Source organism: Chenopodium album, chromosome 14, assembly GCF_948465745.1.
Source record: "Chenopodium album chromosome 14, dcCheAlbu1.1, whole genome shotgun sequence".
Lineage (NCBI taxonomy): Eukaryota > Viridiplantae > Streptophyta > Magnoliopsida > Caryophyllales > Amaranthaceae > Chenopodium > Chenopodium album.
This window is the reverse complement of record NC_137847.1, coordinates 15,071,655-15,087,189: the sequence shown is the minus strand read 5'-3', so window position 1 is coordinate 15,087,189 and position 15,535 is coordinate 15,071,655. Positions and strand designations below refer to the sequence as shown.

The 15,535-nt window shown below is 35.0% G+C and overlaps 1 protein-coding gene across 2 annotated transcripts; it reads right to left on the bottom strand.

Moving 5' to 3' along the window:
• Window positions 1-2,264: 2,264 nt before the first annotated feature.
• Window positions 2,265-4,102, bottom strand: LOC145578991 (15-cis-phytoene desaturase, chloroplastic/chromoplastic-like). Of its 2 annotated transcripts, XM_081636283.1 has the most exons (2): window positions 3,518-4,102; window positions 2,265-3,388 (listed from the first exon to the last, which is right to left on the bottom strand). In XM_081636283.1, the coding sequence occupies exons 1-2, from the start codon at window positions 4,002-4,004 to the stop codon at window positions 2,526-2,528; spliced, it is 1,350 nt and encodes a 449-aa protein (XP_081492409.1). In that variant the 5' UTR covers window positions 4,005-4,102; the 3' UTR covers window positions 2,265-2,525. The 2 variants fall into 2 exon arrangements, with proteins under 2 accessions (XP_081492409.1, XP_081492408.1); XM_081636282.1 differs by having other exon boundaries at window positions 2,265-4,102.
• Between the last annotated feature and the right edge of the window lie 11,433 nt (window positions 4,103-15,535).

Here is a 15,535-nt window from a genome sequence, read left to right as displayed (position 1 = left end):
AAAAATAATTAAACAATTATTAGAAAATTAATATTGTTGTACTAATATGATGGAGATCGAGCAATGCAACGCGGAGGGAAGTAAGGTGGGTTTATTCTAAGTGATTAATATATTTTTAGGGATATAATAGAAAGTTGGAAGGGTTGATGCCTTGGTTTTTCCAACATGGCTTACATTTGTCAAACATTTCTTGTACACCAGGCCAACTACGAATTTAGGGTTTGGTAAAAATGTGACATCCAATAATTATCCATTGCAATTTAGATCCACTTATTGTTTGATGATTAACAAATTAGGCATGAGAAGGAATAGCTAGTCATCGCAAATTAGTTAGATTGATTAACCTTTGGGTGGATCCATGCGTATAGACTTTACATATATAAAATAGTATGCAAATTATATTTATTTAGATACGCACGACTTAGCTGGAGGCGTGACCAAGCCTATCTCATATTTAGAAGCGAACCTATATCCACGAAGATCATAATTAATCTCCTCATAGCTCTTATAAACCTGATAGAAATCAAATTCTTGTCACAAAGGTGGTAGGTTGGAATCATTACAATCTAAACTAGCCTTGATTACATAGTTTGAAAATTGGGTGATCATATGATATACTCCTCGAGTATTATGTTAATATTACAACAATACAGCTAATATGACTCATATTGGAACTTGTCACCTTTGTGTCATGTTGATTTCGATAGCATGTTAGAGGAGAATCTCAATAAAAAAACTTAAGCTGCTCAAAGATGATCAGCTTTAGAAATATAAACTTTGACTAAATACAGAAATAAACCTATCAAAATGTGCATAGTTGAGACATAAGATATAATTAGAACATGTACGTAGTTGAATAAAATTTAGAATATACAAAGTATTAATCAAGTGTATAAATTTTAAATAGAAGAATATGGTATCTTGACTGTTGGATTGAACTAAGGATCATAGTCATACTTTAAAATAGATATTATGCCAAAACTTGTAACAAGAAAGATGTTTATTATCTCTTAAAAATGAGCAACTTGTACTGGTGCGAACATTTCTGCATAATAAATCCTCCTCATTTTGTATACCTTCCTTAGCAAAACGCAAACGGTACTACTGTAGTCTCTTTTACCCTTAAAGCTCATTATGACCACTAGCTTTATTATATTCATGATCCATCTATTGATAAACACTAGCTTTTGGGTTTGTGTTCGGGTTCGGTGGTGCCTCTGTCAATATACATGAACCATTTATGCAGTCTTATAATGTGTGAAGTAATGAAATTTTGAAACTAACACGTGCATATAAGTCTAGATTCAAAAAAATTTATCCATTGTCTTTTCAAAAGACGTGCTGTAAGCGAGAGATGTGTGCAAGGACCATCTCTTTATTTGATTCAGTACGTTATATAAGTGATTATTAATTTCGAATATCTCTTATTGTAATGTCATATGACATTTTATTAATGAATAAATTATAATTTTTTTTTTTTTTTTAGAACATCAATACTAAAGCTTAGGAAATCTCGTTTAGTTTGTAAGATTCATCAAATTAAATTGCGACTTCATAATCATTTCGTTCTATATTATCAGCAAAAGATGAAATAAGAAGAGTATATGAAAAAAATAACCCTGTGAGTTGAAGTCTAGCTAGTCATGGTCCCCATGAAGGTTGCCTTCACCGTACTAATGTCGCCATAAGGAACGTTTTCAACTAGAATACAACAGTGATTAAGCAAGCCTAAAAGTTTTTGACTTGCTATAAGACTAAAGCAAAGTTAAGCTTAACTGATATTTTATTCCAAGAACTTCAAGTTAATTACTCAGGAAAATTGAAGGCCAGACTGCATAGCTAATTAGCTACTGTCTGGTCAGCACAACTGCTAGATTATGTAAATAATGTAGTGATAGTTTCGCCCTTTGGTTACTTGAGGCGCAACTGAAAATCTTAGCCCTTTTAACCTTCAATGTTGCTTCAGCTCTCGTTGTTTCAGCATATCTAACTCCAAGTCTGAAACCTGAAGACATAATTCTGCTACCAAAATCAGGGATGTGTCATTGGCACAACAACCATATGTGATGACAACGGTACTTCTTACCACCCAGCTGTGACTTGACTCGTTTTGAAATAACTCGACCCTTTTTGAAATAAGGAACAAGCAATGTTTATCTATGACACTCTTTGATCATGCTTTCCGCGTAGAATTGCTTTTGATGATGCCTCTACGGCTTTACAATCAACTAAATAACACTCCCAATTTGTAACGATGGCAGTAGTACAGCATAAGTGCGCTATTCAGTAATCACTATACAATAACTCGATTTTTCTTACAAAAAATACATCTCGTTTATCTTTGGATACGACTAGAATTGATCCCCGAATCTGAATTAGTCTAAAGGGTGAATCGGGAAGAACACTGAAAAAAAAAATAAATAAATAAAAATCTTTGGATACGACTAGCAAACACACACTATATTGGACTATTGTACTGTAGTATAATGAATCAATCTTTGGCATGAAATGAACCAATTTACATCCTAAAGAAGTCGACTAATTGCTCTATCTTCAAGCAATGCTTCAACGGCTCTCCTACCAGAAACTAAGGCCCCATCAAATGTAGCACTAGTTTGGTAATCCCCACACAAGTACAACCCAAACCCAGGCCCAATCCTCGGACTCTTCATCAAGTCCGTAGGCGGGCTTTGATTTGGTTGGGTAAACTTGACCCGATAAGTCCTCAAATGCTTCCAACTCCCAACAACCGACTCCCCGAACCACCCCGAAAGCTCTCGTACCACCCGCCCAATCAACTCATCATCCGACACATCATCATACAATCCAATCAACGTAGCTGACACAAGCGCCTTATTAGGCGGACCATACGACTGGGCAACATTAGTAGCAAAAAACATGTTGTTCACAATCCCACGACCCGACCCATTTAAGTACAAAACCGGGTCTGAGTTCGGGATTTTATCCGCATCCGAAGTAAAATATAAACAAACTGTACTTCGACCAGGCTTTTTATTACCCGGTTTATTTACTCCCTCCAACAAATTTCCCGCTAAAATCTTTTCAATTTCTGGTTGCTCAACTGCTAAAATCACCCCAATCTCACTTCTCAAACTCTCACCATTATCTAACCTCACATTAACCCTTTTCTCTTCATCAATGTCAATCGATTCGACTCTCGAATTCAACCTAATGCAATCTCGAGGCAATTTTGACACCAATTGATTCGGTATTTCGCCTATTCCTTTCGCAGGAAGCATATTATCTCCTAATGCAAGGCATCTGAAGATGAAATCGAACAGCCTCGACGACGTTTCGAGGTCTCGATCGAAGAAAATCCCGCCAAAAAACGGCCTAAAAAACCTATCAATAATCGAATCCGAAAAACCTGAATTTCTCAGCAATTCAATCACAGGAACCTCATTAGCAACAAAAATTTCCTCAAATGATTTGGTTAAAACCTTAATTCTAGTTAATCCGATGAGCAATTTATCAAGAATTGTACCAATGGGATTACCTAGGGTTCCAATGGAGTCCCAAAAATGGCGAACAGGATCAGCGACAGTATGAAATCCGCCATTGTAGTAAACTCGAGCTCCAGAGTAGAATTTCTGGAGGTCTAAGGAAGAGTAATCGAGAAGCTCCTGTGCTTCAGGGTAAGCAGTGATGAAAATCTGGAAGCCGCGATCGAGGAGGAAGCCGTCGACGAGGTCTGTACGGACACGACCACCGACGCCATCGGAAGCTTCTAGAAGGAGGAATGGGATGTTCGATTTGTGGAGGTGAGTGGCGGCGGAGATGCCGGCGAGGCCGCCGCCGATGATGATGGCGGATTTGAGGTCTTTGACGGTGGATGTGGCGGCGGGAGGTGAGGTGTTGGTGTTGGCGAGGGTGGATTTAGGGAGGAGATAGAAATTACAGTGGCGATGGCGGCGGGGGTGGAGAAGGTGGGGATAGGAGATGGTGATGGTGGAGGTGGTGGAAAGGGAGGTAGAGATGATCATTGGATATGGTAGCTATTGAACTTTGAGGATAAGGTATTATCTAATTTTGTAAGGTTTACTTTGGATGTTTTTGGGTTTTGTGGATCATAATTGACTAGATGTGTGGTTCATCCTTTGCATTACATTGGCTTTGGATTGAAATTTTGCACATGTGTGCAATATTAAGGGTATTGAGATCTTATTCGTTTTGAGAAAATAAATTCATACAAAGTATGAGTTTAGATGAAAATTACTTTAATAAGTTCATTAAAGGGTTAATAAGGACTCTCAAATTCAAATTATAACTATGATACTTTATAATAAGGTCTAAGTTAATCAAATGAATAGAATGTACGCTAAGTAGTAAAAATGTACAACTATGATACTTTATAGTTTGTACTAACACTGTTGCACTATTTCGACCATATCTTAATATATATATAAAAATGATATTGACTTGATTTTTATTGGGTTGTTAAAAAGTAGATTTCAAGAGCTTTCCAATGATATAGTATTTGTCTTACTACAAGTTCGAGATCAAAAGTTATTATAAAAATAAAAAAGAAAAAAAAATTGAAAAATTCGGGGGGGGGGGGGGGGGGGGGGGGAGGGGGAGGGGGGAACACCTAGAATTTTCGAATCTCCCATGGAATTTCGAAGATTTTAGGTGTTTCTCCCCTAGAATTTTGAAAAATATAGGCGTTTGGCCTCCACTAAGAAATTAAAAAAAAATAATAATAAAAACACAACTTTAACTCCGACAATGAGTCCAATGACCTTGCCTTCCATCAGTGGTGGTCAATGGTGGTTTGTTGGGAGGACAAAATGTTAGATTGAGTTAGAGGGAGTTAGAGTATGTTTGTCCATTTATTATTCATTATTCATTATTCATTATTAATAATTATTAATTATTCATTATTAATTATTAATTAAAGTAAGGATAAGAAAGTAATTTTATTGGTAAAAAGCCAGAAGCCAATATAAAAAAGATAGTAAGACTAGCTTTTAATTTTTGGCGGAAAAGTTGGCGTTTTAGCCAACAAAAAAGCCATTTACCAAACACTTATTCTAGCTGTTTGACCAAGATGAAAAACCAAAAGCCAATCAAAAGCCATTTACCAAACAACGCCTAAATGTTTAGCCTTTACTGATATGAAATAACCAAGAAAACCAAGAAAAAAGGGGAAAAAATCAACTAACAATAATTGCAATTCAACAAAACAAGATAAACCTATCTCAACAATCACCAAGATATATGAAATAGGGGTTCTTAATCAAAGTTAACACAAAGTAAAGCTAGGATTAAGGTGTAACCACACAGATTACAAAGTAGCAATCACAAAGAAAACAAATAATCACAAAGATTATGGGTAGAGAGAGAAAATCTCATTGCATTGATTTCAAAATTAAGCAAAAGTTTCTCCTAAAAGAAAGCTTAGCCCTATTTGAAGGCTTTACAAATAAACCCTAAACTTCTTAAATTACACCCCTTAGATTACAAATGAAAGACCAAGATTAAAAGATAGCGAAAAGAAGCACAAAAGAAAAGAAGTTGTCCACTCGAAACAGGGCCTTTGGAGCGGCCGCTCTAAAGGGTAGGAGCAGGCACTCCTCATTACTGAAACTTCAAGTGACGCCCATAGGAGCGAGCGCTCCTCCTGGGGGAGACGACGCTCCTTATAAGGGGAGCGGGCGTTCCTCGCGACTGCCTGGACAACTCAACTTCAAACGCTCATAACTTCTTCGTTTCTTGCTCAAATTTGGCATGTGACCTGTCATTGGAAAGCTCTTGAACTCAATTTCACATCCAACTTAAATCACCTGAAAATTTCTTGTAACGAAGAAAATATAGCTAATTGAATTTGAGTGTTGCATTTTGTTTTTTACCAAGTAAAAGCTTTTCTTTATCATCCTTTTTTCCATGCTTCATCTTCAACCATAACTTGTAAAATCAAGACACAAGGATTGCTCTTATTCACCTAAACCACATCTTAAAATAGAGAATTCACCCAAAATGTCATTGAGCCTTAAATGCCACTAAAAGAATTGTATAGCCATATAATTTATAGGTTTCAAGGATGCTCTCGCATCATTTACCTATGAAGAAATGCTGAAGTTTTCATGGTTTTACAAGGTTACATGACCATGAAAACCTTAGAACGAAGATTAGGGGTGTCAATACGGATAACTAGATGGAGACTTGATTGACCCACGACGGATCAGGTATGTTTGGGTTAAAGTTCGTTACGACCTTTTTTTTTTTAACCCGACTCAATTTAGGTCAAGATCTATCCAGTCATGGTTGTATTTAGGATGGGTCAACTTTAACTCGGTTCATATTGTAGGGAATATTTCAAGCATCCCACACTTGAGCCCCACTGTGATCATACACTAAGCATGTTGGTGCCCAAAGGGAAGGAAGATAGAGCAAAAGAGTTGCCAACAAGTTTTAGGAACTTGTAAACCGTTCACAGGGTGAAGGTTACACCCCTTCACGATCCATGAGATCGGTAACTCCATAGTGGTCCTGAACCATGACTGGATATTCGGGGATGAAGGTACAAATCCAACCCAAAATTGATTGAACCTGCCCTAAATAGGCCTCTACTTTATTTTTCTCATATTCATGTGCGCTTTCTGACTAACATACAATCAATATATTAATCCTAAACCTGTTTAATCTATGTTGGTTGAATATTAATGCACAAACAAACCTATTATTGGCGATCACTTGAATTAAAATCACATTAGCCTAAATATAAGCGTGATTTCAAGTACAAATTCCCTTTAAACCTGCAAGAGAGGGTGTGATCAAGCAATTACAATAATATATCAAGCAACATATAAATACAACAATCATCATCATCATCATAATCTCAATAAAACATAACAATATTAATAGCAAGATCCTAGGCATGATACTAACATGATTAATAACAAATCCTAGCATGTCACTAAACAATAAAAATCAAAGCTTTAACCCTAACATGATACTAACATGATAGAAGAAATAGAAAGCAACCTATGCATGATGCTAGAAAGCAATAAATAACATCCTAACATGATACTAGGAATTAAAATAATCTAAGCATGCTTTCTATAAAAATATAACAATAAAATTACTTACTTTGTTGCCTCGTACCTCTTTCTATTAAAACAATACACACGTTATTAACTTCAAAGAAATATTAAATCAAACAATTAATTTAAATAATTAAAATAGAAATTTGGACCAAACCCTCAGAAATTATCAACCTTTCACGTCTAGGGCGAAGACAACTTCGAGCTTGGTTAGGTGCGTCTAAGACTCGTGAATGTGGTATTGTGTTTGAAAAGGGAAGGCGTAGAAAGAGGGAGAAAGAACAAGCTTCTAGCTTGTAGAGAGAAGAGAATAGAATTAGATGATTGTTGATGATTGAAAACGGGGAAATAACGCCCCTATTTATAGAGAAAACATTAGGAACGTTTAGAAAAGAGTCAGAAGTCAACTTGGAGTAAAACTGCCCCTATCGCGATGCGATAGAGCTATAGTGATGTGATAGGCCTATCGCGATGTGATAAGCCTATCACGCCACGATAGACTCCTCGCAGCGCGATGGTGCGGCTACCATAAAACCCATTATACGGAGTCCTTCCCCTAATATAATTAGAAGATTAGACTCCGTGTTTATCATTAATTTAAGATCAATTTATCATTAAAATATTCGTTTTATCCCAAATTAAATTCATTATCTTTTCTAAATAAAATATAATAGTATAATTATTAATCCTAATTCCATTAGAACTTAAAATAACATTCTAGATTATTCTAGAAGATTAAAGTCAATCCTAATAACTTTAGGATTAACAATTAATGGACCCTCCACTTGATCATTGGGCCGTATATAAAATCATTTTGGGCCTAATTTAGTATTTTGGTCATAACTTCCTCATTATTCATTGGAATTAGGCTTATAATATATCGTTGGAAAGCTCTTTTCGAGCCCCATCCAACTACAATATTATTGGACCCATATCATGGACCAAACTAAACCGGATTGGACGTTTTTTTTTTCATAAAATAAGGTACGAAAAGAAATATTTTTTATTAAAAACAAGTGATTCACGAGACTCTTTCACATTTCACCTCATTCGATAATCAATGACATGTAAGATATTCATCACTGGGTTTGATTTTTGGGGAGACACAATCAGGTGTCTACACATATTAGTTTTAGATAAATTCGTATCAAGTTGATTATGATTTAGATGATTTGGCTTCGGTTAAATTCGGTTCATTTTGATTATGAATTTGTTTATTCAATAGTAGTTAATTCCAAGTTAGATCCTTTTTGAGTTTGACAGAATTTGGGTTGGTTATCCAAATTCAATATTCAGATTTTAAACTAGAGTAATTATTGAGTTGACCTTATTAATGGGTCACTACCAAGTACCAAGTCACCATTAAAGTGTCATTTTATACCGAGCCATTAACACTTATTAGTTTCTTGTATATCAGTTTTATCTTTAAATCAAATTAAAATCAAACTATCGATGATTTACCATAGTTAAATATGTGAGACATAAGTGATGAACTAGTGACAAATTGTTGGATAGTAGCCATATATAGTCAAATTAAATTCAAGCAAAAAAATAAGTACTTAAGAATTAATTAAACAAACAATTACATGAATCGAGTAATTATATTTAGGATTTTTTTACATTTACCACCAAAAAAATCAAAAAATTGTTTTTTACCACCAAAACTTTTTTAACGTTTTATTCTACCACCAAAAATATTTTTAAAAATTGTTTTTTACCACCTACCATCAAGAAAACCGTTAAGTCTAACGGTTTTTTTTAATAAATTTCTTCAATTTTCGTGCGCAAAACATATTGTTCATAGGTTTAGGGGGCATTTCGGTTCTTTGGAACCAATTTGAGGTCAGAATTGACAAAAAAAGACCGAAAATGCCTCGTGTAGCATGTTTCACACAAATCGATGTATTTTTAAACACGTAAATGGAAGCATTTTCAATCATTTTTTGTCAATTCTGACCTCAAATTGGATCTTAAGGACCAAAATGCCCCCAAAAACCCCTAAAGACCATGTGTTTTGCATGAAAATCGATATTTATAAATATTCTGTTAGGTTTACCGATTATTCACGGCAGGTGGTAAATAACAATTTTTGATTTTTTATTTGGTGGTAAAATAAAATTTTTAAAAGGTTAGGTGGTTAAAAACAATTTTTTGATTTTTTTGGTGGTAAAAGTAAAAAAATCCTTATATTTAATTAAAAAGAGGAAGGTCAATGATAGGTAAGGTTTAAGATTATTTTTGGTTTAAAATCTAGTCGATTAATATCAAGTTGGGTTAAAATAGATTAACCTGAATCGGGTATTTGCTTGGCGGGTAACTTTTGGATTAGGTTGAGTTCAAGTCGAGTCAAACTGGTGCTAGATTAAGTTCAAGTCGGGTCATATATGTGCCAAACTAAGTTCATGTCGGGTTAACTTGGATCGAATTCGGGTTGAGTTCAGGCTGGTTACAGAAAATGCGTTGTAATTTGTTTTTTTTTATTATCATTAATTTTATTACTCCCTCCGTTTCATAATGTTAGTCTCATTTACAATCTTTTAACACTTAAAAATTAGAGGAAATTTTCTAAATTTCTTTCTATGTATAACAACAAACATAGTCATATTATCTAGTTTTATTCATCTCAATGAGTACTTTATTAATATCTAGTTTTTATAATTTTAGCTAGTGTGAGATTAAAAATATTTGCAATAAAAAATTTCCATCTATATATGTACAATTGTACAAGGACTAACATTATAAACAGAGAGAATATCTTTTTTTATCGTCATAATTTTTTCATTATTATTATAATAATATTTATTATTATTATTATTGTTATTATTATTATTATTATTGCTATTGTTATTGTTATTGTTATTATTCTTATTATTATTCTTCTTATTATCGTTATTTCGTTATTATTATTATTATTATTATTATTATTATTATTATTATTATTATTATTATTATTACTACTACTACTACTACTACTATTATCTTCATTATTATTATTATCGTTATTATTATTATTATTATATCTAAAAAGTAGACCAAGTCATACAACCTATAAAAAATTAGTGGAAAGCCAAGATATATACAATCTGGGCCCCTACTCCTCTAGCTATAGTACATCCTATCCTAGTGAAGATATGAGCTGCAGTACGAGCCCCAATATCCTGAGTCTTCGAGAACTTCTGGATCCCTTCCAGCAATGCAACAACCTCCTTTTCTAACTCCCCAAGAGAAGAGAAAGAGAAAGGAAGGAAGCCATATCCAATTGCTTGACAACTGGATTCGTACTTGACCAACTTCTGATTGACCGCATCAGTCATTACCCGTCCAGGAACAAAGTCAGATAGCCCAGACTGTGTAAAAGGAGAAGACCCTATCAAGTCAACACAGACATCGCGACCACGATCCCAGTAATTAAGTAACACATTTGCAGGTCTAGGGCCCCATCGTTCCCTCCAGATAACCCAATGTCCACCTCCTTTCTAGATGAAATCCCTGACCGATAACAACTATCAAGGGTATCCCGAACAACATTATGCCGATGTTTAATGCCCACAATACCAGCACAAGGCACCGCGTGATCACCGAAAATATGATAGGAATGGTGTCCTTCAAACAAGTGTATTATTCCAATAGAGGGTTCAGAATTATTAAAAAGATAATTATTCAGTAAGGTCAAGTGATCGGAATGCCTAGCTAGAGGCCGCTTCCGATCAGTAATATTAATATATAATTAATATTACAGATTAATCTTGACTGAACCCTTCGGGTCACACCTAACCAAGTAACAGATCCGAGACGACGAATTAATCCGAATGAATTAATGAGTCGTTATAGTATTATGAGTAAAGAAGTAAGATATCGAGCTAGGAGCGTCGAAACCGAGCGTCTCAAGCCGATTCGGATTTAGGGAACGACGCGACGGTAAAATCAAGCAATCAACAAAGTCAAAACTACTCCTAGCATCGGAATGCCCCGAGTAAATCGAGTGCTAGGGGCATGGCAGCTAGGCATGTCAGCCGCACCAAGCCGAGGCTGCTAGCAGCGCGCATGCTGGCTGGTGCAGGCAGCCATGCTAGCAGCGCGTGTGCTAGCAAGCTAGCAGTTCCAGCAGGCCAGCAACGTGTTGGGCCTTGCTAGCTGCTGCTAGCGCTGCACGCACAACAGCCCGCAAAAGCAAGCAATGCTTGCTGGACTTGCGTGCGCATCTGGGCTGGCAGCTAGGCCCAGCTGAGCACCCAGGTTGCCTGTAACACCCCGTATTTTTGAACCACTATTTTATGCGCATTTCAACCTATTAAACCTAATTTCTTATTTAAATATCAAATTCTAACTTTAAATGTGAAGTACTATTTTGATGAAAGGGTCATCCCAAGCTTTTAATATCCTAGTTTTTGACAAAATGATTCAACGACGTTATTATTTAAAAGGTTTCATATTTGATTTTTTAATCATTTTAACTATATTTGACATGTTTGAATTGATATTAGCCTTAAAGGGTGATTCCTTAAGCTTAAGCGTCAATTCAGTAAGTGTTACTAAATTATATGTAATTTTAATATTTAACGTACCGCGATTGATATGGGTCATCATGGGTGATTCCTTGACTGAAGTGCCAATTTGATAGGTATAAAATGATTCTATGGGTTTAAAGACGTTTTACGTTCAATCGTATCAATATCGATATATAAGGTTGTATTGGGTGAATCCATCAACTTATTTATCAAATTGATAATATATATAAACTATTCTTTTATTTTATATTTATAAAACTCATTATAATGCCCTTTTATTATTTAGGTCATTATAGATGAAAAATATTATTGGTTTCGCATCTCGCCTTTTTATATTGCTTTTCCGTAAAATATGAACTTTATATATATTTTTGTATCGTAATTTAAATTATTGTTTTCATTATTATTATTGTATTTACTATTTATATTATTTTTGAGATATCAATAATATAATCTATATTATTGTTTTTAAACATATTTTCAAATCGCCTCTCGTTACATTCCTTTCCTAGTCTATTTTCGGGCTAACTAGAATTTATTTATGGGTCGGGTTTTGCCTTACAACTTTCATGACTAAATAGATTAAGATAGGCTTGTTTATTAGCTTCCTTAATCCCATTTTTTACCCTCAATTAATTATTCAATCAAGCCCAAATGAGAAGACTTGAATCCTAGCTTTGTATGGCCTTTTTGTGAGTTTCATTTGAGCCCAGTCTAGGCTGATTTACACAGCATCTTTGAGGGATTAGAAGCTGATCATTTTACCCTAAGTAACCCCTCATATTCACCCTCATTAAGCCTAATTAAACCTACCTAAGTTTCTGTCCAACTCCTCCTCTTCACCTCACCAAAACTCATGCACAAACACTCCCCTTCAAGCGTCAGTTTCTATCTTTCAACAAATGTTTCTCCTTCATCTTTTTCTCTACTTTTTTCCATGAGTATCCAAGGGCTTGAAGCAAGGTGGGTTTTGGTGTTCATTGCCTCTTCCTTCTACATGATTTTCGTGCTCCATCTCCCCTCCAAAACATCACAAAAGCGAAGCAAGCGAGCTGCTTTGGGCGTGACTTTACATCAGGTTTTGGGGACGTTCTAAGGGGAAAATTCTCCTCTCTTTCAAGCTTATTATCGTGGCCTTCATGGGAGGTAACTAGAATTTCTCCTTTGGATTTGAAATGGTGGGTTTTAGGGTTGGATTAATAGGTTAGAAATCATGATTAGGGTTGGGTTATTTTTCTTATTTTCGTTCATGGGTTTATGGCAGAATTTTGTGTGAATTTTATGGAGCTATATGGGTTTATATCATGTTGCTTATGTTTTGATTTTTTTGATATAAAAGCCTAATTTTTGTTTGATATTACCATGATGTTTTTTATTAGGTTTTTTTTATATGATTTTTAAGGCATTAAAATCTGTTTTTAAGTCCTGCCATGTTTGAGTGTTTACAACATGTTTATGAAAGGTTTTACCGTGATTTCTGCCCTACTATTGTTAGTATCATGTTAGGAACATCCCTAATTTATAGAATCATGTTTAGGGGCAAGTTTTGGGATGATTTCATGCCCAAAATTGAAGTTGAGTGCTGCTATATGTTCAGGTTTGGGAGCTGTACGAAAATGGAAAATTAGGATGTGAATTGCTTAATTTTTATGACCAAACTTGTGCCTATTATTATGTCCTACTATGTTTTATGGTATTTTATGATGATGGGCTAAGTTAAATTATGAGCTTTGGTTGGTTTTTAAGTGATATTGTTACACATACGCGTTGCTGCCACATCAGTTCATGTATCACTTAAATAGAGGTGGTTATATATATGTTTTGCTTAATTTTCATGCTTAAACTCAAGCTTATTCGGTTCTATTTTGTTTTTAGAGTGTGTTCTATAATGGGCTAAGCTTAGTTTCATGATTAAGGTTGGTTTTGGGGGTGTTTTGTGTGAATGGTACTGCTAGATCCTAAATTGGAGCTGCTGTGTTTATGATTTTATTTAAGCATGTTAACTTTGGAATTTTAAGTCCGAAATGGTTTTATATGATGCTTATTGAGTATATGTATGTGCCCTAATTTTTATTTCACATTTGAAGTATGTTTGATTGGGTTCTTATGATGATTTTTGGACTCGTATCTAGCTGCCCTATTTTGGTTGTTTTATGAAATTGTAGTTTGGATTTTTGGTTTTATCAAATGAATTTATGAAATTTTTATAAGTATTATATATTAGCTGAAATTATATTTTAAATAAGTGATGTGGGAATATTTGGGTATTATAAACCCCTAAAGTAAATTATTTTGATGTGTGTTCGAATATGTGTGAGTTGTAATTGTATTGTCGACGTTGTAATGCTTTAGAGAAGAATAACACTGTCTTTAGCATTACTTCGCCAAGAGTTGTGAACTATGATGATTAATTATATTCCCAAACTCAGACGATACCTTTTGTGATTTAATACGGTGAAATGTATTTTAAATTGGAGTTTCAACTGAATTTAAGAAATATGGTTTTCTTATACAGTTTGAATTGAGTGTAAGACCATTTTGGGCTTCTCTTCAGTTTTCTAAGTGAAATATATTTTATTAAGTATTTTAAATGATTTTTGAATTGTGTGTGGGGACATAGTCGGGTGTGAGGCCGAGTTGCTTCCCGATGGTTAATGAACATGCTAACTACCTGGATTGCGAGTCTTAGGTAGCTCAACCTGGGTTAATTGTTGTCGTCCGGGGGTCTGTAAGACCTTATAGGCATTTACCCATAACCGGGAGTTGGCCAATTTTAGACACGGTCTCTGCGAGATCACCGGGGGTTTGTCCTTACAAACCGTAGGAAATGGATTGCGAGGCCACTAGTGTTCCCTCCATGCCAGTTCTGCTGTTTTAAATGTTTTGAGTTTGAAATATTTATACTATGAAATTATTACTTATTTTGAAGGTTATATGAATTATGATTGAAGCTAAGATATTTAATATCGATATTCCTGTTTTAATGTTAATTTTGAAATATTTCATTGTTTGTATGGTTTGATGGTTTTAAGTGATTTCATTGGAGTTTTCGAGTTGTTTGTGGTTGTGGTTTCTTTCTATTAATTTAAGTCTATAATCTTTTATTTCTGGTTTGAGGGAGAACTACTAGTTGCTCCCCGCTGATTGTGGAACGTTGTTATAATTTGCAGGTGCTATTTGTTTATTTGATCTATGTGACAATGGGTTAGGAATTGAGAGTTTAGAAACCAACCTTTGGGCTTGTATGCCTTTGTTGTTAGGTTATTGTTTAAGTACTTTGAAATTGGTTTTAGTTTGATTTCAATTTGGCAAATAAGGGTTGTTCCGCCCATGGCTTTTGAATGTAATTGATTTTTCTATGTTTATGTTCTTTTGTTTATTTCTATTTCATCACTTAGTTCGCGCTTAAGTTAAATAACTTAATTTGGATGTTTGAATGACTTAAATTTAACTTTTAGACTTAGGTAAAGCTTGACTTTTCCAATCGAAGTTAAGTAGCCTCACGGTCAGGCATATTTCCGCTAACGCTTCCAGTTCTAAAAGGACGGGGTGTTACACTGCCAGCAAGGCATGCCTTGGTGCTCTAGGCGAGCGCCAGCTGGCAGCTCGTGGGTAGTGCCTTGGGGACCCGGTTTTTGTGAGGGAAGGTTTGGGGAACAAGGAGGCCTTGTGGTCCTCACCTACCCCCTTAGTCACATTGTGACACTTGTTGATTGTTAATTGTTTTGCCTTTTTCTTTTGATTTTTAATTTAAATTAAATTGAAAAAGGGGATTTTACCAACTATCCCACATTTATGGGAGAGAGGAATGTTCAAGGGATTTTCTCTAGAAATACCCATCCTTGGGAATTGAGAAAATCCACTTTGAGTTACGAGCTTGAAAGGAACACCAAAGGCGTGAACACTTTCACTCTTAATACACTAAGTTTCTTTGTCTAGCTTCGGCGAAGCTCCGGGGTAGGG